We start from the raw sequence: 26,574 nt of genomic DNA on the forward strand, positions 1-26,574 counted from the left end.
TTTCTTTTATTCGGTTTAAACGTGTGTTCACCGTCATCCTAAGGGTAGGAGACCCATCTTGCATTCATCAATGAAGAATAAACGTAAGTCAATTTTTATATTGTACATTTTCTCAATAACTATAGTAATTTTTATATAACAACGATTTATATAATTTTGTTTTTATTTGTGTTTCAGATCATCGTTGGAATGGTATTCACATTTTATTAATTAAATTTATTTAGAAATTCGTTTAACACTAGATTTGTTCACTACTGATTTATTCACTATTTTTTAATTTACAAACATTGTTTAAATGAAAATGTGGTTAGAGGAGAGGAATTAATATTTATGTATATTTCATTACAGCATTAAAAATTAACATATATTTTTAAAAAATATTCTACTTTAAAATTAATTAAATTTAAATTTTATTAAATTACAATTAATTAAAATATTTCTATTTTATATATGTGTAACAAAAAAGTTTAAAATGAATCACATTTGCTCAGTCCATAAATCTAGTGTTAATTGAATTAATTTCATGTAATGCAGTTTTATAGTCATTATTTGTGATTGTCATCATCATCCTAAGGATAGAAGACCCATTATGCATTCATCAATAAAGATTTAAAGTGAGTATATTTTTGTATTAAATAATTCCTTAAAAATTTTAATGATTTTCTGTAATAGTAATGTTATTAATAGTATTGTTTTTATTTCAGTTTCAGATTGCAATCGTGCACGAATGGCCCATGTGAAGTGACCGGGAGTGAAATTTTTGTTCTTGCAATTGACTGCGAGCAATGCAGTCTTTGAATTAGTGCAGTTTAGAATCAGTGATCGGGCGAGTAATAAATTAAAATCAAACGCGAATTAGAGTCAGTGTTGTTCGTCGTATAATAAAATTTCGGTTTCGCGATAAGAAACTCATCTATAGTTTCTTATTTTCGTTTATATCGCGTTATTAGATTCACGCGAGGTGTGCATCACTGTGATGCCATTGAGCTCTTTCCCATTGGAATGCATTGTAAGTATTCATTTTTATTTATATTTTATTCGATTTTATTTTATATGATTTTGGATAATATTTCAGATAACTTATCGTTTTGTACTATTTTATTTTACAAATATAACCATGGATTCTCTTCCTTTCAAAGATGTTGGATGAATTCTTCGATGGATCTTTGATGGATCTTCTTCAATGGCAAATCAAGTATCGTCTTCCATCGTCAGACTGCAATACTTGCTGCGAAATAGGAGTGTTTTGGAGCCATCGCAGAACTTCTTAAACCGTGAGTTTTTATTTAAAGTCCCTCCAGTGCTCAATCATGCCGAGGATGAAAGATCCAAATCGGCACGAGTTACTGGTTGTAATTATTTAAATAAATTATTGACGAGCACATGAGTAATTCCTTTTTAGGAGTTACTCATGAAAATTGTATATTTTATTCTATGTTTTATTATTAGTTCAGGATAGGTTTTCTTGTCTCATCGGTTAAATTCATTTAATTAATAATGCAATTAATGAATGCACTCTCTTTTTTATTACGTGTTTTGTTCATGGTCAGTAGTGATGAAATCGAACATTAATTTACTCGTTTTCGTCCAGAAAAGCATGTAATAAATGTCTTACATGCATTGCTTCGTACATAGTTTATTTCATTGAGATTAATTTTGATATGTCGATATTTCGATATTTTAAATAAATGAGCAAGAAGACAAACTCATTCGCGACGGATAGACTTTGGCAGTTAAGTGGCGGCTCAAAGCCCAGTTCTTTCATTAGAACAGCCAACTTAATGAAAGGAGTCGTCCGAGGTTTGCAAAAAATATCCATCATCATTGTAGAGTCTTTTAATACATCTTTACCTCGAAACTATAATTGTTTCATATGGGGTAACTTTTTTTTTCATTCGCTTGTTTAAGTTATTATTCACCAAATGACTTGTAGAGTCCTTAGTCGCTTAGATGAATTTTTATACAAATGTATTTATGTGTTTATGTCTTAATCATATTTTTTAGATCAGGATTTTCAGCTTCTAATATACTAATCTCCCGTTTCTCCCCCCATACTTTCTGCGTTCTCATCTATGCGTGTGCCCAGGTGTTACACGTATGGGTGAGAAACAGTTAGCGTGGGTTTAGTTTTAGTTTTTTCCCCTATTGGCGGCTGTTATTATGCTAGTGATTGCATGATGTACTTTACACCTGTGTGTGCGTATTAGGTATTGTGTATTGTACATCGTTTCGCGATATTTTTTATTCATTTAATACATCATTAAATACTCAAAGCACTACTACTATTTTTATATTTAAATTAAATATTTCTAATTTGTTTAATAATCGTTTTGCATAGTAGAGTTACTGCATTTATATGTGGAAACTTTGATATACTTGTACATTACTAGTATGCATATTTATATACTAGTGTATACTTGTATTTTTGCAGTAGTTTTATTTGCAATAATCACTAGCCTTAGCAGACGATTACAGCAACTGGTACGTAACCTTATAGAATATAAGTTTAGAAATACGCGGTTGAACTAGGGTGTCGGAGGTGCCCCGGGGCATGCTCTCTAGTTTAGGCTTTTGCACCCTGGTGGTATGTGTGAGAACCGTGGAGTGAGTGGGTGGGTATGTATGTTTTTTCTTAAAATGGGTAAAAATATGGGTAATAGGCAGGCAGGTAGCATACTTCTCTGAATGAATGTGAAAACTTTAATTTAAGTAGGTAGGATCCAGGAAAGGCATTAGACTTCTTGCTTCCACTCCGGAGTGGAAATTCCGCCTTCTGGTTTATACAGAATTGTTACAAAATTTGATCATCTCATTCTTTTATGCTTGATTTGTTAATTTATTTTGTGACTATTCTGTAATATTTATTATGTATCATGATTCAAAGGTATTTGCAACCATTTGAAAGATTCATTTCTACTTCGATTTTATCTCGAACGAGATAGAGTCGAATCAAATTCGCAAATTCTTTGATGCATTTGATACTTAGTTTTAAGTATTTCAGGATTAGCACTACGCACTATCGCGATTTCCTCTTACAGCTGGAAATATTTGATATAGATTAAATATAACATATTAATGAAATGAAGGTATTGCAAGAAAATGCATTACATTTATTACATTATTTATTTTAATTCGATTTTATTACTCGACGTTAAAAGTGCGAAGTGTTATTAGGTCATCGAGGGAAATTATCTGCTTGGACATTCGATTAAATATTATCGTGTATGGTCAATAAACTCTAAGTTCATTGATGGTCTACGAGCTAGAAAAGTGAACGCGAAATGTAAATTAATTTTGTAATAATTGAGAATTAGAATCATAACAAAATACGAATTCATTTGCAAAATTAGTATGAAAGATCTTATCTTGCTCGCACGTAGAAAATGTCCAAATGCAGTTTTCATGGAATGAAGAAAGAAGAGGCTTAATGCCGAAGAGGCCCCCACTTAATTGTGGCTCAAGAGGGCAACTACAGGCTACTGAGTTATTTTCAAAGGTTCAACAGCAAGTTCGAACCTTTAGAGAATGGCTCTCTAGTCATATTTTATATTTTTGTGTTTTACTTCTTTGCTCGTCATTAATTTCTAGTTGTAATTGGAGATGATGGACCATTCTATCTCCTTGGGACACCAAATTCGTGTCTATATCGTCAAAAAGATGCATATGTGTTTAGTTAGAATCAATAACATTAAAAATTTCGTTACTATTAAATTTTGAAGCTTAAATAACGTTCAGTAAATAGTCAAATAATTTCTCTTTTCTTGTCTTGTCTTTAAGATTTTTAACTATGATCGTATTTTATTAAATTTGTAATTTTTTCTTTTCTACATAATGCAGTTTAAAATTATTAGTCATAATATTTAATGGATATTATTTTCTCTAATAACTTAATATTTGTATTTTTACTTTTTTTATTTTTTGTAAATGTAAAATCACGCGTTTAAATTTAATTTCATTGTAACGTTAAATAGATATTTGATAAAAATAAATAGAGAATTTAATTAAAAAGTGCATCTGCGAATTGGACGATTAATATGTCAGGCTATTGCATAAGTTGATTGTGTGATTAATATAGTTTTCTTTTTGTTACAGGTGATCATCGTTGGATTTAACAACAAACCTTTTCGATTCTTCTCTTGCTTTTTATAATATATGTATAAATGCATTTCTGAAGGCACACATATAAATACTAAATATGAAATATATATATTTAAAAGTCCATAATAAATATAACATTGAATATTTGCACAGGTTTACAAAAGATTTAAAAAATATGTTTTTTTTAATAAAATGTTGAATTTATTAACATATATGTTTCAGATTTAATGTAAGACAAAAATGGTATGTACTAATGTATTATGATTATATATGAAGAAAAAAAGAATTTTTTTAAACATCTTTTAGTCCGTTATAGATTTCGTAATTTGATGTAAGAAATCTTAGAATATAGACAAACGATAAAATTATAATCGAAATTAATTACTTTTTTCTTTTGTCAGAGTAGCCTAATCTATTTAAGAAAACATCTCTTTTTATTTATAAGTTATTCACAATTTGGACGAAATATAGAATATATTATTTCTCTTTACATTATAATGCACTATCGTTAAAAGTATACGCAATGTCATGGCAGCAGTACATCCTACTCGTTTACACATACAATAACGTATATGTATATATATATGTACTAATTAATGTTCACAGTATACATGTATGCAACGTTAAATTTATTAGTATTTTTAATTAATTTATTTATTCATTTATTTTGTATCTTTCCTGTTCTTATTTCTTATTTTTTTAAAATAAAATTCTTGAAGAGGGATTTATACGTATTATGTTTCCCATGGCGTATACCATCTTAGCATCTGCGTAGATATAAAGAATGAGTGTTTCATTTTATTAAATGACGCCTCTTATTCTTTCAAAGTGTATATATATACATATATACGAACTAGGCCTTTGATTAACTTTTTGCTTAAACGACAATTGACATTAAAGGTAATTAGTCTTCTTCCTTTGGAATCACACTTGTGGAACATCCGCTGTATTTCTTAGGGCCAACTCTTCTCCTTGCTCTGTCGTTGGAATTTTTCTGTAAAAAGGATCATTTTCTTTTATGTATTTTATATATTTCATATTTTTATTATTTTTATCTTACTTTTTTTTTATATAAATTATTTAACATCTTTTCTTGTAAACAATTATTCAATGCAAATAATACCAATTTATTATGATTTTAATTTTATTGTAAAATTTTATTTAGAGATTGAAAAGAATTCTTTAATATTATTCTCAATTAATTTTATAATTAAATTATAAATTAGTCGTGATTGACAAGAATTGTATTAGATGTTAAATGATTTATCTAAAGACATTTAATTTTTTATTTTTTTGACACGAATGAAGAAAAATAATTAGCAAATACAGCGTAAGAAAATATTCTTAGAAATAATGTCTTACCTCTTTCTATACTGGAATATAATGTAGACAATGATGGCATTTCCAACGAACAATAAAGCGATCAGGACGGTTGGAAGTACAACATCTGTAAAATGAAAAAGAATCGAATTAATTAATCTATTTAAAGTATCAAATAAACCGACAGTCAAAGTGTTTGCTCTCTTCTCTCTGCACTCCTCTCATCATCATTATAATCATTATCTTCTTTTTCGTTTTACAACTGATCGCTATGAAAACATGACACAGTGAACTTTAGACAAGTTGTGTGACTAATAGGATGACATTCGTAACTTGTTTCTCTTAATTTTTTTTTTTTTATATATAAATATATTTAGATTCGTGAATATTGTACGGTTAATTTTGTACTGAAAGAAAAAAAAGAACTATAAAATATACACGTGTGATAAAAAGAGAATAAATTAAATCTATATAAAAATAATAAAAATGGAATAAAATATTACTTATTAGCATTTAAAAAAAAACATCATTGTACAAAGATCGATTTCAGAAAAAATTAACATAAGAGAAATTGCTTCAATGTTATCTACTCGTTTGCAGCTGTGTTACGCGTATCATCAATATAAAAACTTATTATCATCGGAGAAGGAAAACACTTCGGAATCGGAAATATGTAACAAAATTATTTCTCATAAGGGGACACGAAATTAATCTTAACAATATTATTGATTATCCAAATCTGTATTAGATGAATTAAATACGTGAATGAAATCGTTCCACCATTTATAAAATTCAAATGACACTTTATAATGATTCACTGTTATAATATGATTATTTATATCAATGAAATATGTGATATATTATCGTGAAAAATGATAAGTAACAAAGTTCACCAACCTACGACGTAGTCCGCTTGCTTCATCATCGCAGATTGCGCCGAATCCATAATTTGACCGTTTTCGTTTGCGATTGCGCCTTCGCCCCTACCAATTCTCACCCCCGCACCAACGACGTTGTCACCCGACAGACTCGACAAATGATGTTGCTCGTTCTCCGTTTTAAGAATCACCGCTGACGTAGCTAAAAAACAGAAAAAATAAATAATTATTAACAATTTCGATCATAGAGAAAAAGAATTAAACAAAGATTTGATTTTTCTATTAATACAAAAAGCAAACCCCATTAAGATCTTGGAACTAATAAATACAGCCCTGAAATTTGTCTATATTTGAAGCTTAAAATTAGAGTTGATCGATCACACTCCTTCTTCAAACGTAACTGTATACCATTACACCATCATTCATTCCTATATATTGTATTGTTAATGATAAAAAAAAAGAATATTTGTCTTATTTTAAATTATCAGCTATTTGATTAATCTTTGATCGGTATTTTTTAGAGATATTTTTTATCATCTTTTTGTTATCGTTAATATTAAAGATTTTCAGTCTTTGATCGAATGATTTAAAAATCTCATCTATATCCAATAGCATTTGTATTCGAATTTTTTGTATTAATTATTTCTATTTAACAGTTCTTGTGTGTTTGCCTTCTTAAGTACCGTATAGGTTGAAATGTATGATTGTACATATAAAGATATATGTAAATACATTAAAAACAATCCTTATTCGTATTGAAACACACAAGTACAATTCGGTCACGTTTCCGTTTCTCTCGAGGCGCAAGAAATCCAATTTATGGTACCGCTATACCTCCACGATCGTTTTTACAGATCTCTTTCTCTTTCTTTTTCTTTCGTTTTTCTCTTTCTTTGTATTTCTTTGTCTTTTTCTCTTTTATCCAGATCGAGAAAACGTTGCTTCGTACAAATTGGACGAATTCATCGGTGGTTTTCCTCTTCAACCTTTAGAATACATATTATACTCTTGTGTGGTTAAAATTTTTAACAAGCGAGAAGTTGTTTCGTTATTGTATGTATTTTTTTGTCGAAATCGATAATAATTTTTGTAATCAAAAACACGTCGAGAGTAGGATCGAGATTTATCGGTATATTTTTTTTCATTAATTTTTGATATTAAGTATATTTTTTTGTAATATAATAAATTTAGAAAAAAAAGAAGACGATAAAAATCGTAGTAGAAAAAACAAAATGATTAAGAGGAAATAATTTATAATAATTAATGACAAAGAAGTAGTATATTTTTGTTTGATGCAATGAAACACAAAACTGTTCGTTTATTATTCCTACGATCATTAAATTTGTTGTCGTAAAATAAATGCACTAATTTGTAATAAAATAAACATGATCGTATACGATATGATTAACAATCAACTGTATAATGTTCTTTATTATGTTAAGAAACTTTAACTAACGTCTTTTATCTTTTTCTTTATTAACAATGATGTGCACACGAAATGACAAATTCCTTGTCATTATTTTCAATGATTAGATGAAACACGCAACTCGTGATCGTAGAATAACATTCCATTATTACGAATTACGTGAATGATATATGCTGCTGCATGTTCAAAGAATAGAATAGAATTGTCCACTTTAAAAAATGTTTTATGTATGTTTACTAAGTTCGAAAAAAATTCTAGAAATATTTTATAGTTACAATGTACAAAGAGAACATCTATCGTTACCTTATCGTGTGATAATTAATCGTTTTATTATCATAAGTAGTATTTTTATTAAACGATAAAATTATATTTTTGTTTTACGACACTTAAATTTATCTCATTCTAACGCACACATATACAACACACACACATATATATATATGTGGTGTAGGTAGGTCTATCATCTGCAACATATTTTTTCTTTTTATCGTACTTCCTATTATCTCGAATCCACGTTTAATCTTCATCGATCCAATATTTTTTCTCTTTTTTTTTTTTTATGATTTCTATGGTTTAGGTGAATATCAGTTCAACTTTTTTCTTTACTTTTTATTTATTTTTTTAAATATAATAGAACGAAATAATATTTTCTTTTAATATTCGTTTGTGTTACACATTCGTAAGTAAATCCGGTTTATCAAATAGTACAGTTTTAAAATGAAAGAAAAATCTTTTGCTAGACATAACATACACGCAAAAAAAAAAGAATCATTTACCGGTCGGAGAAACCATGAATTTGCTCGTAAAAGAGTTTTATGCACGTTGTTTTCAACACAATTTGCGTGCCTTCGATATTATTTAAAGAGAAACCCAAGTCGAACAATGCGTAGCAATTTCGTTTCAACGATATATGGCTTCTAACTTTTGCTTTTTTTTTCTCTCCATTCTTTTCCTTCATTTCTATCCATTCGGTTGAACGATTTCTTTTGAAAAAAAAACAAAAAAAAAATAATAAAAAATAGAAAATAAAAATCTTTTAGCTAGTGCTAAAATTTTGTTGAAATTGTTTAATCTATTTATTTATAATTTTTATTTCTATTTGATTTCTAACCATACAACAACAAAAAATTAATTAATTATGATATATCTTTTTATTTTCTTTAATTAGATTTGATAACAAGTTTTCCGTCACTTTAGCTCGCATATTTTATTAATAAAAAGATATCACACCACCACTGCGATAAGAAACAGATTAAGAAATAGAAATAATAAAAATCTTCTGGCGTGTATGTTAACTTCATTGAAATTGTTTCTTCTATTAATTTATAATTTTTTTTCTATTTGATTTCAAAACAAAAACCAAAAAAAAAATAACTAACCATGATACGTTTTTGTATTTACATTAATTAGATTGATAACAAGTTTTCCATCACCTTCATGCACATGTTTTATTAGTCAAAGATATCACACCACCACTTTGAAGCAAAAAAAAAACATCGATGATCTTTAATAGGGGTCATTTACTTATCGATCTATTACTTTTTTACAATGTGCACTTTTTATTTTTTTTTTTATTTTTTTTTCCATGTAGAACACGCGTTGGTCACATGTGAAGATGAGTCAATGGGAAACACCGAGTACATATTTTTTTTGTTTAAAAAAAGAATTAAAAAACAAAATGGGGAAAAAAAAGATAAAAGCGTTAACAAAAACACAATTATCTAAATCGTAACTATATAGGTTAAATTTAATCACAAAATTTATCGACCTTTTTTAAAACACGTCAGAGATACATTCAATAATTTATTAACTTTAATTTCGTATTAAATTACTTAACCATATATCGACCTCGTTATGTTTAAACAAGTATTCAAATTATCGAAACGAAATTACATTTAACACGTTGCCGCACACTTTTAATTTGACGATCGTGCTTAGAAATACGAAGATCGGACGGCTATAGCCGTCATTTGCGGCAACGTGTTAATTATTATCATCGTATCACAAAAAACCTTGAAATCGTTTTGCACGGCAATTTTTACTCAACAAGTATTACAAAGTAAAATGAAAAATAAGAACATGAAAAGAAATACTTTATTATAAACAAATCTGTTAGTTTTGTTTAAATAAATTTAGATTTTTAGCATGACTCGGTCTCTACGTTTGAACACACCCAATCATATAATTTAGTTTAACGAAAATATTTTCTTTTTAATTTATTTCTGTTTTATATTTTTTTACTTGATCGATGATCCTAGTTTATTGGGAAAAAATGATCGTAGTACCACTGATCGTTCGGAAGGTTCTTTGAAAGTTTAGGAACTTGACCCACGAAATGGTCGGAGGTGTTAGCACGTACTAAAGTGGATGCGATTCAAGTGGGCTCACAAGGGGACTCTTTTCATCCATCCTTGTCAATCGACGACAATTGTTCGTAGCCCTTCTAATCCACTTGATCCACGAGCTGACATGATGATCTTACACGACTCGATATATATATATATGTTTTTATGTATGTATGTATGTATGCATGTATGTAACGTTTGTATGTACTTTTATTCCTGTCTTTCTATTTCTCCCCTCTTCTCTTTCTCTATATCTCTTTTCTTCATTTTTATTGATATTTTCTTGATTTTCAAATATTCCCTTAAATTAAAACCCATTCGCGAACAATTCCTTTAATATTATATTTTATTATAATATATAATATATAATAATATATAATATAGGGCAACAAGAATGCATGTAATTTTAAATCAGCAAAGAAAAAAAAAGCAACAAATTGTTCTTTTTATTAAATTAATGTTCATGTTTATTGGTATCGATGTAATTAGTGCATATGTGAGAATTAGGGGTGGAAAATGATATCTGTCCAATGAATGGTTATCTCGTTAGATTCCTGTTACAGATGACGACTCTTTGAACGAAATTTTCATTAACAGATTAATATTGGAGTTCTTGTTGCACCATTCTGTATTGCTGATTAAATTTTAATAATGTAACAGTGTAATGTATGCATGCGTGTAGAAAAATAATTTGTCTAATTAAAACTTTTTAAATTCAGAAATATTCCGTTCAAACTTAATATCATTTGAAGTATTTGTCACAATCATTTTTTTTTTTTTAACTTATAAATAGCTTATAAACATTTAAAACATTTAACATGCAACAAAAATTGATGATTTTGAGAAACATTCGTTATAAATGAAAAAAACCATTCCAACGATGCCTTCTACTTTGCTTTTTTTTTCTTTTTTTGAATATATAACAAATCAAATTCTACAAAAGTATAATATGTATAAGTATCTATGCAACTAGATGTAGAAAATACGTATATACATGAATCTAAGTTTACATATGTATAAGAGATCTTTTAATCATGATCTACATGGAACTCGTTGCATGTTGTTTCGGTAAAAAGAAAAAGAAAAAGAAAAAGAAAAAGAAAAAGAAAAGAAAAAGAAAAAGAAAAGAAAAAGAAAAAGAAAAAAGAAATAGAAAAAGTATCGTGAAGAAAAAAAAACGAAAAAAGGAGTGAATAGGAAGAGAAAGCTATTGTTTTTAGCGATGAATTTCAAATGTAGGTCATAATTTTTGATGATTCAAACATCTACGTACAATCTCGTGCGAATTTTTACTCCAGCATGAATTATTTTGTATTTTGGTATGATACGATGACTTTTATTGATCGATCAAATTAAAAAACGAAATCAATTTAAACCTATTACTGTATTATGTCAAGATTTTTATAGAAGAAGAATAAGACTCTTGAAATAACTTCACCGTGCATATTTCAATATAATTGTATAAAAGAAAATAATAACAAAAAATGCGTGCAATACTAACAAGAATAACAATGTGTGTTAGTATGGTAAAATAGTACGTAAAAGTTTATCTTACTTTTATTCGTAAAAACGTAAAAATGTATATTTGATAAAAAGAAAAAAGAAAAAAGAAAAAAAAAGAAAAAGAAATAATACGATTCGCTTTTTTTTACAAAAATAAAAAATGCAACATAGAAGTACGAATTTAAAGAATAAATGAATAATTTAAAGATAAATAAAGATAGAACACATATGCAGATTAAAAATTTGAAATAAAGTAAAAAAGAGAAACGACAGAAGAATACGAAGTTTATTTTTTCATATCAATTAATTGTATAGCAGCGTTTCGAATGAAATTATGAAACGGTAGGAGAAATTCAATAGCCCCGTTATTGAAATATTCATTAGGCGACAAATTTTTGTATTTTCTTTTTTCTTTTTCTACAATTTTAAGTTTTATCTTTTCAGTATTTTTTTTTGTCCTTCCTATTTCTGTTTTTAGATATATTTTTGTACGTCGAAACGATTCGTAAAATGTTACTTGACGCGGAAAATCATTTTACGTTCGATTGCACGCCATGCACATTCGAGCTATCGATACGAAGACGCATATAAAGATAGAATTGGTAAATTCATTCTCTCTCTCTCTCTCTCTCTCTCTCTCTCTCTCTCTCTCTCTCTCTGTTGCAGTTTTTCAATACGTTGCGTCAGTCACGTATTCCACGTGCGAACCACGAGCCAGGGCATGTCCAAGATGAAAGGAAACTGAGATTAAACCACGTGCAAAATGAGTGAAAGAAAACGATACATAGATGTCAAGATCTTAACGAATATATTTTTCTTATTTTGTTTTTGTTTTTGTTTTGTTTAAACAATATAATAACACTGGCGGGATTTGATATTTGCGGCAATGAAATTTTGAGTTCCAAATGTTTTAATTAATAATAATAATAATAATAATAATAATAATAATAATAATAATAATAATAATAATAATAATAATAATAATAATAATAATAATAATAATAATAATAATAATAATATAAAATATATCAAAATATAAGAAAATAAATATAACTTACTGATTAAATTTCTGAAGGTATCGGTGAAGATTCGTATCATTTTTGAAGCAACAAGGTGGATAATTTCTCTTGATGAGATAATTAAGTAATTATTGGTATATATATATATATATGTATATAGACGTCTGTATTTGTGTATATATATATATGTGTTTGTTTCTTCTGTTGAACACTATTAAAACTGATTTTAGCTATAATTTGGCACAATTACGCGTTTCTACACGATACATCGTTGCATTTACGATTTCACGTAACTTTTTTTTCTTTTCAATCAAACGAAAAAAGAAAATAAAAGAGAGAAAGAGAAAAGAAAAAGTTGTAAAAATATAGAAAAACTTTCTTTTCTTCGTTCGTTCAAACTTTTTATGTTAGTTAGTTAGACAAGACAAGACACGACCTTCCTTCTCAGTTGCCTCCACCAAACGAAATGGTTCCCGCGCACAAAAACTTGCCTCTCTTCGTTCAACCTTTTTCACCAATAATACTCGGAGATGGATGCACTTCTTCTCTCTTCCTTCTTATCTTTTATTTCTCTCTTTAATTCTCTTTAGTATGAACTTTGTTTCCTCTATTCTTTTCGTTGTATCGATGAGAATTAAATAGTCCAAGATGACAAATTATTCGTCATTGCGTCAATAGAATTGTCTTTTGAACTTTGAGAACAAATAAAAATAAAATTATTATATATATATTACTAAATGATATTTTAATGTAATATATAATAATAATTGTATATATACATTTTCTTTTATTTTGTTGTTGTTTGAAATTGGCACGAACCCTGTTGCGTTCACGGAAGAAACCGAACTGAATGAGATCGATGTAATTTCGTCGATTTTATTATCGGAGATGAACGACGCGTGGCGTGATGGGAAAGACGTTCCGTTCACGTTCAAATCATCGCCTTCTACTAACAGATGATCTTTAACCCCTTTCGGAAAAAAGAGTATGATATAGGGAAAGAAAACATACAGAGAACTATATATACAAAAAGAAAAAATAAAAGAGATATAGAAACGCCTGATATATTTGCAGAGAACAGAACGTACGTTTGTATGTTTGTATGAATGTATGTATGTATGTATGTATGTATGTATGTATGTATGTATGTATGGGTATCAGGTATAAGATTATACATACGTATTATACATATATATATATTATTCTTATCTATGTTAACAAAATGCTTCACTTTGGCTCTTATATCTTATCGAATGTATACGTCAATATTTTCCTACTCTCGATCATTTTTGTAACACCCATTTCATAGAGACTATAGTAACATTCGTTTAACTTCGGCAAAATTCGGTTTCGCGCGTAGATCTTTCTTATTTCAATTCCAAGTCATACGATTCGATATTTTTCTCTTTCTTCCTGCATTCGGCATTTTTAATCTTCTTATCTTACGATATATGAAATTTCGTAAGATAGTATCATCTCCGTTTTGTATTATTCTTTTTTTCAATAATTTATTCCAATCGATAAATCACAACGTTCTATATTCAAATGCATTATGTTTACGCGTGATTTTGTTTGAAGTACTTGAACTTTATCTATATTTGTAATATGTGTTTGTCACTGAAGAAATAACCTTATTGGTAGTTTAAAATTTTCAAATATTCAATAGTTATCGCTAATAGTTTGATATTACTAAATATAACTTCTCGAAAGTTTTTAAATAAAATAACAAACAATCGTCGAAACTTTAACACGTTTTCAATTTTATCTCCATACTGTAAATGAAAATGATAAACGTTTATTAAATAAAAAAGAATGAAAATAAATCGATAGATATTCTCAAAAGAAAATATATGAGTACTTGAAGCAATTTATGATATTTTTCAAATAAATTTAAAGAAGAAGGAGAAGATGAAGAAGATGTTTCAGTTTAATTAGGCACGTATCCTTGAACAACGATCCTTTCCAAATAAAACAAAGAGAAAGAACATAAACTCTTCTTTCACCAATTTGTCTCATCTTCTCAAATGCATCAGAAACAAACTCTTGACGTAACCCTGACGCAATGATTGTTCCTTTATTCATAGCTCTTTCCAGATAAATAAAAGAAAAAAAAACTACTAAAAGCAAAAGAGAAAACTAAATAAATAATGAAAGACAAAAACCTTTTTCACCGTGAATCGATGATCAAATTTTCTTTTAGTTTTGATATCACAAAAAATAAAAAAGATCGTAAAATAATCCATCCACCTTTCAATCGAATCGAAATTTGACGAAGAGAGAGAGAGAGAGAGAGAGAGAGAGAGAGAGAGATCCGAATGATTTAAGAACAATAAAAATCAACGTGTCGTAAGGGTAAAGTTAAATGTGAATGAGGTGAAAACAAAATATTTTGCTTGGGGGTTTTTTTTTCCCTTTGTTCGCGATACCGCGCGTGTGCTGCCGTAGAACGTAATCGCAATGCGTGCGTAATACGTAAACGTGAGAAGCGCTTAAGCGTGTTCTCCATTGATGGACGAAAACAAAATTGAAAGGGCGATAAGAACGAACGTAAGTCGCGACGATCCCGCTAACAGAAACGCCGATGGCGACTGGGACTCGAAATTCCTTCCTTCTCTTGGTTGCCTGCCTGCCTGCTTTGCTTGTTTGCTTGCTGGCTGGCTGGCTGGCTGGCTGGCTAGCAGGCTGACGCACACGACTCGTCGAATGGTGGAGGGAACATCGTCGTCGTCGTCATCGTCGTAGTCGTCGTCGTCGTGTGGTGGCGTTGCTTCGAACCAACCAGTAAAAGAGGGAGAGAGTGATCGAAGTGAACGAAAAAGAGGGAGAGAACCAAGTTACCCCTACCCATTGGGTATCAACCTATACACATTCTCTTTATCTTTCTCTTGTAGCCAGGACGAAAACAATTTACCTACTTACTATTCTTGGTGTGTACATATATCTAATATAAGTATTGAAGTATTTAACTATTTATCCTGATACTTAGAAATTAAGAAGTTTCAATAAGTGTGTGGGTGTATTGGTTTTTTCAAGTGAAAACTTTTTTAGAATCAAGGTGATTTGTTGGATATTGTGAAATGATACTACTCAATTTACTTTTTTGATTGGAAAACTAACGATGGTCAATTATAAAAATAAAATATAACTTTGCCGTTTCTCACAGGTCAACATTTTATATTATGATATATAAATAAGATATTCGAAGCTCCAGAAAAACATTTCAAATCTCACCGATTCTAAAGAAGTTTTTAATTGAAAAAATATAAAAATGGAAACAAACAAAGTTTAATTTGCGATAAGAGTTATGGGGTTGGGTTGATAGTTGTATTAAAAACCAGTTTTGAAAAAATTGCAGTAACACTTGAAAGAGAGAGTGGGAACGGGAGAATTAAACGCATATACACACACATATATAACATGTGTCGTTTTGTTCTGGGAACTCTAAATTTATCGGTAGTTCGGTTTGACCGGGCGAGAACAGTGTGGGAGAGTAAAAGAGATAAACTGATGTGAGAGAGAATGAAAAAGAGAGAGAAGAAACAACTTCCTCCAGCTGTGTCGTTACCACCTCCTTTACCACCTTATCCCCCCACCATCACCTTCTTTCTACCCCTTTCTCTTTCTCTTTCTCTATGTTTCTCTCTCATGTCAGGATGAAAACTGGCTTCCTTTTTCTTCTTTTACGGTTCCGAAGCCGAGTGGGATCCGGCGTTGTTGAATATCCTCTGAATTATGCATGCATTCGAAATGCGTGCACACTGGGTATAAAGTATAGCTTGTAGCCAGCTTCTGTAGCTTCAAACTCATCCCATACCATCGCCATGTCTCTCAACATGCGATTTAAAAAGCTTCTACTCTCTTTCTCACTCTTTTTCTCTTTCTATTTCCACTACGGAAACTACGGTTTTCATCTCAAACGACTCGCTTTTCCAAGTGTAAAACATTCCTATGTATATATAATATATATATTCATATGTTTCTATAGATGCATATGTGTTCTATTCTGTAATAACGAAACGATCGAAAGTGACGTTTGATTCATCACAAAAGGTCTCTCTCTCTCTCTCTCTCTTACTCTTTCATGGTTATTCGAAAATTCGCATGATCGAACTTTCGTCTTGTCTAGTCTTTTTAATTAATGAACGATGACGCCGCAAAAAGAAAAAAGAAAAATAGATAAAGGGAACAAGGGACCAAGATATTGTTTCTTTTCCTTTTTTTTTTTTCTCTTTTTTCATTCTTTATTTTGCCGACAGCAAAATCTTTCCTGTCTTTGTTCGCTCTCGAGTACTTATTACTCGAGTAATAAGCAACTTTCGAGCTTTCAAGTTTCGAAAGAAAATAGAAGAAGAAAAAGAGGGAAAAAGAGAGAGAGAGAGAGAGAGAGCGAGAGAGGGAGGGAGGGAGGGAAGGGTGAAATCGGGTTATTCTCAAATTCGTTGTTACTTCATTTTCATAATCCGGAAGAATGCTCGCGAAGTATGTTTTTCATCAATTTGTTAAATAAAGAATGTAAGAAAGATCAAAGAGTGTAGTAGATGAATATAACTTTGAATATATTATAAAACATACCCATATTTTCTTCTTTTCTTGTTGTCTCATTTGAAATGCATATGTATGCATATTGATATGCAGTTTGTAATGCAGTTGTTGAACCGGTAATAATAAAAACAGTCATATGGTATCATTTATAATATTAAAAAACAAACTTGTTCTTGATAATTAGGTAATTATTCGTAACTAAGTAAGATAATCAACATAATTTTTAGTAAAAGCAATGTGTGGTGGTTAAAAATAAATATAATAAAATATGTTGTATTTTTGTTGTTGATCAATTTTAAATTAATTTATTATTGTAATATTTGTTACTTACGATGTAGAAGCTCTCTCTGGATTTTATTATCTGAAGTGAAGAAATAATATAATAATATCTCATTTAATCAAATAAATAACGATAGGAGACATTTATCTTATTTGACCGGGAACGAGAAAAGATATGAAAACTTTTTAAACCAATCCCAAGACGACAAATATAACAAAGATTTAATCTTCATTCGTTGTGGGCGATACAATGCAATATAAACGATTTAAAAAATAATTCTTACATACTTTATATATTCAACGTTAGTAGATATATAAAAAAAGAAATGATTAAAATGAATTTTAATGAAAACAATTATCGAGGTTAATTAGAACCAAGTCCGTGTGTCACATTTAACATTTAAATTTATCCATGACATAGAAATTAAATTCATAAAAAAAAAAGATAATAATCTACCTGAGTTCAACGTGCTTCGTTCCCTTGATAGAAATCCTTCATAATATCTTCAGTAAATCCTTATGAAAAGCAATTTTCTTTGCAATATTATCTATCACGAAAATATCGAATTTCAATCGATCGGGGAGAGAAGTCTTTTATTTTATTTTTTTTTTTATTACGAAATTTTTTACGATAATAAATGAAAAATGAAAATAATATACGGATGCACCTGTATATAAAACGTTGAGCGATTTGAATCACTACTACCACCACCACCGCGGAGTAAGTGTATGATTTTTAGTAACAGACACACGTGGTGTGTCGTGACGACCGGCGTCGCGATGCGTTGCGTTGAGTTCGAACCTGGTATGGTGGTCTCTTTTATGAACATTCTCTTTCTCTCTCTTTCTTGCCCTACCTCCCCAAGAGTATTCACCGTGAATGATAGAGAGGGAGAGAGAAAGAAAAATAGAAAGAGAAAGAGATAATGCGAATCTCCTCTTTTCCTTCCAACCCATTCCCCCACCATACCATTTTCAACCCATTCCTTCGTTCTCTTGAACCCCACCACTGTACTAAAATCCCCACCATCAAACCCAACTCATTCTTTCCCCTTTCGAATCCGATGGACGTTCATGGGGTTCCCGAGCAGACGGCTATCACAAAAAGGGACGTGCTATCGATCTCAAGGACCTCGTCCTAGGATAGGACTTTTTTTTCCTTTTTTTTATGTTTCTTTTTCTTTTTCTTTTCTTTACAACACCCTATATCTCTAACCCCTTTCTAAACTCCCATACCCTCTCGTATTTACGTTCAATCGATCCAGTTATAATACTATCATATTTTATTATACTTTAATATTATTTTTTTCTTTCTTTTTTTTTAATTACAATTTTAATATTAAATTTAACGAGATAATTTGTACCGTGTGTAGTCACATGACTGATGTGTTTGAAATAATATTTATTTTTATATATATAATTAATGTGCAGTTATTGATTTATATCGTTATTTAAATTCGTTGTTAGATTATATTAAAAAAAATTAATAAAATAATTGTAATTGTTTGAAAATAAAATATTGACAGTGGAGTTTTAATTGAATATCGAAAACCGATCGTTTAACTGGTCGATTTATATGCGTTTAACGTTTGATAGGAAGTCTTACTTATCGATTCTGTATATCAAATGCATGCAAATGGATTTGTACTGTATAGAAGGAAGGTTCATAGATCGTAGGTAGTGGTATTAGTTTCTAGATGTTTGAATTAAAATTCTAAAGCGATGAGTATATATATATAACTTTTGAGTCAGATAGTTTTATAGTTTTAGATAGAATAGTATTGGAAAGTTTTAGAACTAAGAAAAAGTTCTTGGATCTATGTACAAAGTGCGATAAAAATAGATTACAAAAGTCAAGTGTAAGAAGAAGAAGAAGAAGAAGAAGAAGAAAATGTTCAAGATGTGTGCCGGCATCTATAGGAGGGTACGATAACTGTAAGATCACATTCAAACTTTAAATCACGAAAATGATATCTGTATAATACACATTAAACTTTAAATTAAAAATGATTTTTCTATTATATAATAATGAGTTTGACTAATAATTGAAATATTTGTACTCAAAGAAACTTTGATTTACTATAGATATTATACGAAAGTATTGATAAAAAATATAATGACTTATACCTAAAGTTCATTGAACCTTCATCATATACATCTACCAATTATATAATCAATATTATTAATTATATCTCAAATTTTAGTAAAAAGAATGTTAATTAACACATTGTTGACTGGTTACCTCGTTTACATTTGCTATACATTATTATTGAAAATATTAAATAGAATATTACAATTTATAAACATAAATTTATAAATATAATATTAAATATTTAAAATATTTCTAAGCTGTGTATTTTTTTTTTGGATTTTTTAATCATTTCACTGATTTTTCATCGAATTGTTATAATGTTAATAATAAATTATTTCATTACGAACTCAAATTCCTTAATTACTATTCTATACGTGTATACAAAATAACCAGTCGACAATTCGCTTTGTAGAAAATTAATTAACGTAGATAGAAAGTGATTTTTGGATTTTTGTTTTCTTACCAACACAAGTAGGCAACTTATCGATGCTCTCGTTCCATTTTCCGTTCTTACACTCAAGTATTCTATTCTCTTTCCTCGTGTCGGGAAACACGGTGCCGGATTTACACGAGAATGTTCTTGACGTCACTGTATCATTCGATATATAACTTCCGTTTGGTGCTGAAACGTTTGGACAGCGTAACACTGAAAACAGTATTGCTATTACTTTATGTAAATGCAAGATACTTATTGATATCGATTTTACCCTTAAGAGAATTGCAGATAAAATTTGCCAATAAGAAAGTTCTATAATTTTTAATATTAATATCAAATATTTAAAAATCATAGAACTTTGGTATTTATTTTTTCTCTGTACATTTAATAAAATTAATTAATTCAATTTTTAAATTGGATATGATAAAATAGTATATTAAAAAAAATAATAATATTATTGTGTTACTTTTAATTGATAAAATATCTATAATGATAAATTATTTAATCAAAAGGAATTAAGTTATATTTGTAACGTGTCGCGTTGGTGGTTTAGTAGTCTATCGTCTATCCAGAAATATCCAATGCTATTTCTGGGATAGAACAACCATACGTTTTGTAATCGTTGGTTGGTTGGATCTATCTTAAAAGCCAGTTATCTACTCACGACATGTTTGAATTACATTTTAGTGAGTATCAAACGTAATGTAAATGTTTATAGTTAACAAGTTAAATAAAACATAGTAGTAATAGTAGTAGTTGTAGTGTTCTTAAAGTATGCAGTGTAGAAAGATTGCATACAGATTGAAATGATTCATAGTTAAATCAAATAAGTCATAGACCGACCTTGATATTGTAGAAGGAATCCTCGTGCAGGATAAAGTCTTGTCGAGGCTATCAGGTCAAGGGTCACCAGGTTTGAATTAGAGATTATTGTGATGCCAGCTGCGATACCACAACGTTCGAACAAAGTGTTTCCATTTTCTCGAATTTTAACTACGTCTACACAAGTTCCATTCGATTCTGGGCCTGTTGAAATATTTATAAATATTCAATTTAAAAGAAAATTGTATGATTTTAATAATAAGATTAATTATATATATATATATATTATTAATTTCTGAAATATTACAAACTTACTGCGAATATTTAGGTCGTGAAAAGTAAGGACTATTCTTTCACCCGGTGATGATTTAAAGGTCCAACCACAGGAATAACCTCCTGGATAATAGAGTGGGTATCCTGGAGATTTTAAATAACCTCCTTCCTCACCTTTGGGTATTTTTACTTCAACGTTGCAATATTTACAAACCGCTATCTCTGAAATCAATAATATTCGTCATTATAATTTACCATATAAAAAAAAAATAAATAAATAAAATCAACAATTCCAATCACACCTTCTGTCATTTATAATTGATTTTATTTATTAATTAAATATTACTATAAAGAGAAAATATGTTTTTCTAATTTGTTTAGAATGATTCATGCGTTTTTCAAAAGGCAACTTTCTTCAGGGTTAGAAAGATCGACATCTGCGTCGGTTGCGGTCCATTTGTCGATCTGGAGCGTGACCGTAGGATCCATTAGAACTGTGTGATGTCAGATAGGTGAGTGGGGGTGGTGTATAGGTTGGAGGGGGGGGTGTGTCGACGAAGATGTCGTCGAGGTCTGTCCTTGCCCTACTTTCATTCGGAGAGTGCGCTCAAAGTAGGGCTTCTAAACGGGGATCCGGACCTCCGATATTAGGGCGCCGAAGGGGTAGTTTCTACCCTTCTACCCTTAACCTTTCCTCTATCTCGTAATTACACTCAAATAATTGATAATCTTTAGTTAGAAATGAAATTTCAAGTATAGATGAACGCAAATTTTTTCTAACGTTTTGTAAATGAACGATTACATTTATTATAATAAAATGCAGAGAAATAGGTATTTGAAACAAATGAATAATAAATAAATTTTCTTACTTAAGTAACATTATATAAGTATCTTCCCTTGAGAATTTTTCCCACGTTGTTTTATCGATTACCTTTTACCACTACTACCCACGTTTCTATTCTCATTTATTTCAAGTCATCGAGATTACCCCTTAAAAGCTTCTAGTTACGTTAGCAAGCACGTAGTTGACAATAAAAAGGAAATAAAATCGATGTGAATCGAGAAACGAATCTCTAACACAAAGTAGACACATACGACGTATCAATAGAGAAAATCACTGAATCAGAATCAGAATCGTTTCGTTTCGAATTCTTTTATCTAAGGATTTTATTTCGTTTTTTTTTACTCCTCTTTTTTTCGTTCTCGTTATAGGTCATTTCACGCCGATTTTCATGGAATTTTCGATAGTTCTGTCCAGAAGTGAATTACATAGAAAAGAAAATCCCTCCATTAAGCTTTAGGGATTTGTAAACCCTGTCCCCATTTCTATTTTGTCAGGGTCCCATTCATTTCGTACTTTGCTATGCAGCTGTCCCTGATTTATCTACGATTAATGGTGGGTCCAATCGATAACGATCCAAACGATATACAACCATCAATGGATTCGAATCAACACATTTTTTTTTTATTTGATTGCTTTTGCAAAATCAATTCGAAATAAAATAGATGACGGTATATTATTTTATATTCCTGTTCAATGATCGTAAAAATGAATGACACGTTTAACATAATTTCACGACTAACAATGAAAAATCATTTCACGTGTTTAAACGGTAGAATATTATTATAACAATTTGGTGGAATAAAATTCAATAGTTGTATAAAGTTTATATCGAGGGTAGATTTTGAGAGAAATTTTGATAAATGAAATAAATAATTGGTCAGGTAATCGATGTTATGGTTTAATTTTGTTATCGATTTTTAATATCATCCATAGTCCAACGTTTAAACATATATAGATATGTAGTATTGTGTATATACAGGGTGATCTGTAACTGGTGGTACACGCGAAAAGGGGGTGATTCTACATGAAAAAAAAATCGAAAAAATCGAATAAATATTTTTCGTTTGACGCTTTGTTTTCGAGAAAATAAACTTTGAATTTTCGCAAAGTACGTGGGCTACTTGATCATGTCTCGTTATTTCGGAAATATTTTACTAACTTTTCGGAAATACTTTACGAACTTTTCGGAAATACTTTACGAACTTTTCGGAAATACACTAAGAACTGATCAGATCAAGTAGACCGCGTATTTTGCGAAAATTCAAAGTTAATGTTCTCGAAAACAAAGCTTCAAACGAAAAATTTTTATTTTATTTTTTCGATTTATTTTTTCATATAGAGTCGGCCTCTTTTTCGCTTGTACCACCAGTTACAGATCACCCTGTATATAAACGCGTATACAACTAATACATGGAAGATTAATTACTCGTCAACGTCACGCAGGATACGGGTCACGTCGTTGAGAATTATTATTCCTGTTGTACTAAAACATGCACCACCGATGTTTTACCTCTCAGCTTTAATATAATATTAGCGATAATAAATCTTTCCTCGTATGATAAAATAACAACAAAACAAAAAAAAGAAGAACAAAAAATAATAAAAAAGAGAATAATTTAAAATACAATGATATTTCGTAAATAAATGCATGTGCATCCTTTTATTTTTTTTTTTAGAGAGAAAAAATGAATATGAAAGATGCGAAATTGAAGAAGAAAAATTAAAAAAAAAAAAAAAAATAAAAAAAGAAAAAAAATTCATTCGAATATCAAATACTCACCAGGAACACATGCGTATTTGAATTTGATAGCAGCTGGATGCCAATAAGTCGTTCCTGGGTGGTCGTTGCTCAAATTGTACCGACAATGATGTTGACCGGAACATCTGCAAAAAAAAAAAAGAAAAGAAAAACAAAAAATAAAAATCATTAGTTAAACTTTAAACATATAAATTTGATTGACGAATTTTCGTGTCAACCTTCCATTTTAAATTACAGAATAAATTCTAAGTTATAAAAAGTTAATTTCATTGTCAGTTGACATGAGAAATGATAAGGGTTGGTGCAGTGCACAGAAATAAAGGATGCATTCGATCGTTAGTCCTTCAAAAAAAAAAAAAACAAACAAACAAAATAAAAACAAAACAAATGGTGCAAAAGAACGGGAAATAAAAGAAACAAAAATCGCGATTCTAGTTGCTATCATTCGTATCGAACGAACCAACGAACGTTAAATGCAAGAGTTGAGCTTAAATATGAAGGGGAATTCTTTGTTTTTCACCCTCTCGCAAAAGGGTTCGTTAACGTAGTTACACCCTTCGATCCATCCCCCTGCCACCTACTCTTCTTTTACACCCCCCATGTTCGACCCTTTTCCGCTTCGTTGATTTTATCGTTTCCTCCTACTCCTCTTCCTATTTTTTTACTTTTTTTTACTGCAAATAAAATAGAAGGAATAAAATAGCCCTCTCTCTCTCTCTCTCTCTCTTACTGTTTGTTTCTTTCTCTCTCGTGTCAGACACGACTGCAAATTCTTATGAATTTTTTAAAGCTAAAAACCCTTTCTTCCGAATGAAATTAAAGAAAAGGTTTTTTTTTCCTTCCTCTCCTACGACAGATAACGAATCTCTTGCAACATGTTACAGAAACAAACCGTAAATCTTTTTCTTTTTTTCTTATATAAATTTGCATTTTTATTTTATAATAAAATATTAGAAATTAAGTTTGTTTATTTATAAATTATATTTTTACATATTTATAATATTTTAAATTTAAATTTTATATATAAAAAATTTATATATATATATATTAGAAAGAGATAATAAAATATTTTTATTATAAAAATTAAAAATAAATATTATATTAAATATTTATATTATTAAAAAAAGTTAATATTTGAAAATTAAAGTTATTTCATACGTCCGAACTATAAAAAAATCTTCCGGATGTATTAATCATTGCTTTTCCTATTTTTCCTTTAAATTTAGTGAATTTATTTACGCGTCTCTGGTTAATATTGCATTTTCGTAGTTGCTTTCTAAGAAAATAATGTCTAATGTAAGTAAACGTTATAAATTCGAATCGCATAACTTTTTTAAACAACCATCACACACATCTGGTCTTTTGAAATAAATAAAACGAACGTATACGCGTGTGAGTTTAAAGTTTTCTTTAACTTCTTCGTATTTCAATCTTTTTTTAAAAATTTGTTTTTCAATTTTCTTTTTTTTTTTTATTCCCGTTTTTAATTTTCTCTCAATTTGTTTTTTTTTTATTATTCGACAAAAATTGTATTTAATTTAATCTTGATGATCGAGAAAAGAAAAGATTTTCGATGACTGATGATGTTCTCTTCTCTTCTTCAAAGAAAAGTATCATCCATTTTTGTTTTTTTTTTTTCTCTTTTGTAACACATAGTCAGTCAGTCAGTCAGTCAGTCAGTCGATTTACGTCATTTTTCAATCGACCTTCGGTAACTTGAAACCAACCTCCTCCCCTATTTCTTCTCAACAGAAGCAATTAAAGCTCTTCGACATCAAAGCCGTGATTTGATTCCACCCTCTTGGACGTGCATCCGAGACGCAATAAGCGTTTCTCAAGTGCCGTTTCTCATATCGAGTCCTTGTTCAAGATGGAAGAAAAATGAAAAAAAAAAAAAAAAAAAAAGATATTTGTGCGTGGGTTGTACGATTAATCGAATATTGAAGAAGAAGAAGACGAAGAAGAAGAAGAATTAAAAAAAAAAAATAGTTCGATGCATTTTTATTTTACAAAATTATTCTCACAGGATAGATTCATTTTTTTTACCTATCAATTTTATTCAAAATTAATCTTTATTTTTATTTAGCAAAAATAAATTCTTGAAACATGAACAATTGATATAAAATGAATTAGAGATAGTAATAGTTGATTGGTCATAATAAAAATAAAATATATAAGTTACCTTTTGAAAGGTTTTTTTTTCTGTGGTCTCAGCAACTATCGTTCAACCGTAATCGAATATTCTCAATTACTCTCTCTCTCTCTCTCTCTCTCGCGGTCATTGAGTTTCGAAATATTCTAATATTAAAAAAAGAAAAGAGAGAATAAGCTTACTTTCTGTTGAAGGAAGCCCTAACGTCGAAAAGATTACGTTCGTCTTCCTCCTCGTCTTTGATATAATTTCCACGTAATTGTCTGGTATCCTTGACCCGTTTATTATTTCCCAATTGAAATTTGTTTTTTTTCGAAATTAACATATGACTTTGATATCCACAAAATTCCGTACGATTTGGTTGATATTCAGCTTCCAATACAAAAATGAATGCTCTTAAGGATCTACACGTTAAACGTAACACACGATTTGAACATTGTATCTCATTGATTATTTCCATATTACCCGATGACAATTTGACAGCTTTGGTCGTACGTATAAATGACGAAGGATTACTCGTTGGGACAATGATACGACTGATAACAGGTACAATCAATTGTCCTAAAAATGTAAGAACAAGTAGTGGTAAAAAAATAACGTTGGGTATCGTGGTTCTTCTAACCAAACCCATGACTGATCATCTCACGAGGATACCTCGGCTCTTAGGCTTACTTTCTCAAGGATCTTTTCTTAAAATTAGCCCTCTCCAGAAAGATCTCGAGGGTTGAGTCGAGTGTTTTATCGATAACGTTCTCTCGTTAGCTTCTTTTTTCTTCTTCTCTTTTC

The 26,574-nt window shown here is 29.6% G+C and overlaps 1 protein-coding gene across 1 annotated transcript; it reads right to left on the reverse strand.

Moving 5' to 3' along the window:
* Nucleotides 1-1,951: 1,951 nt before the first annotated feature.
* Nucleotides 1,952-26,574, reverse strand: LOC107074367 (uncharacterized). The gene is made up of 8 exons (XM_015335736.2): nt 25,971-26,574; nt 23,658-23,761; nt 21,076-21,255; nt 20,782-20,964; nt 19,966-20,148; nt 6,316-6,498; nt 5,461-5,545; nt 1,952-5,092 (listed from the first exon to the last, which is right to left on the reverse strand). Exons 1-8 carry the CDS (start codon nt 26,417-26,419, stop codon nt 5,023-5,025), a joined length of 1,437 nt encoding a protein of 478 aa, XP_015191222.2. The 5' UTR covers nt 26,420-26,574; the 3' UTR covers nt 1,952-5,022.

Source organism: Polistes dominula, unplaced genomic scaffold (genome assembly GCF_049000335.1).
Source record: "Polistes dominula isolate Pdom_NZ unplaced genomic scaffold, Pdom_raw_medaka contig_79, whole genome shotgun sequence".
NCBI classification, from domain to species: Eukaryota; Metazoa; Arthropoda; class Insecta; order Hymenoptera; family Vespidae; genus Polistes; species Polistes dominula.

Coding starts and splice junctions, on each gene's coding strand:
- LOC107074367 (XM_015335736.2), bottom strand. CDS start 26,419: ATGGGTTTGGTTAGAAGAACCACGATACCCAACGTTATTTTTTTACCA. Junction 5,546..6,315: donor GCAAGCGGACTACGTCGTAG/GTTGGTGAACTT, acceptor TTCATTTTACAG/ATGTTGTACTTCCAACCGTC. Junction 5,093..5,460: donor ATATTCCAGTATAGAAAGAG/GTAAGACATTAT, acceptor TCCTTTTTACAG/AAAAATTCCAACGACAGAGC.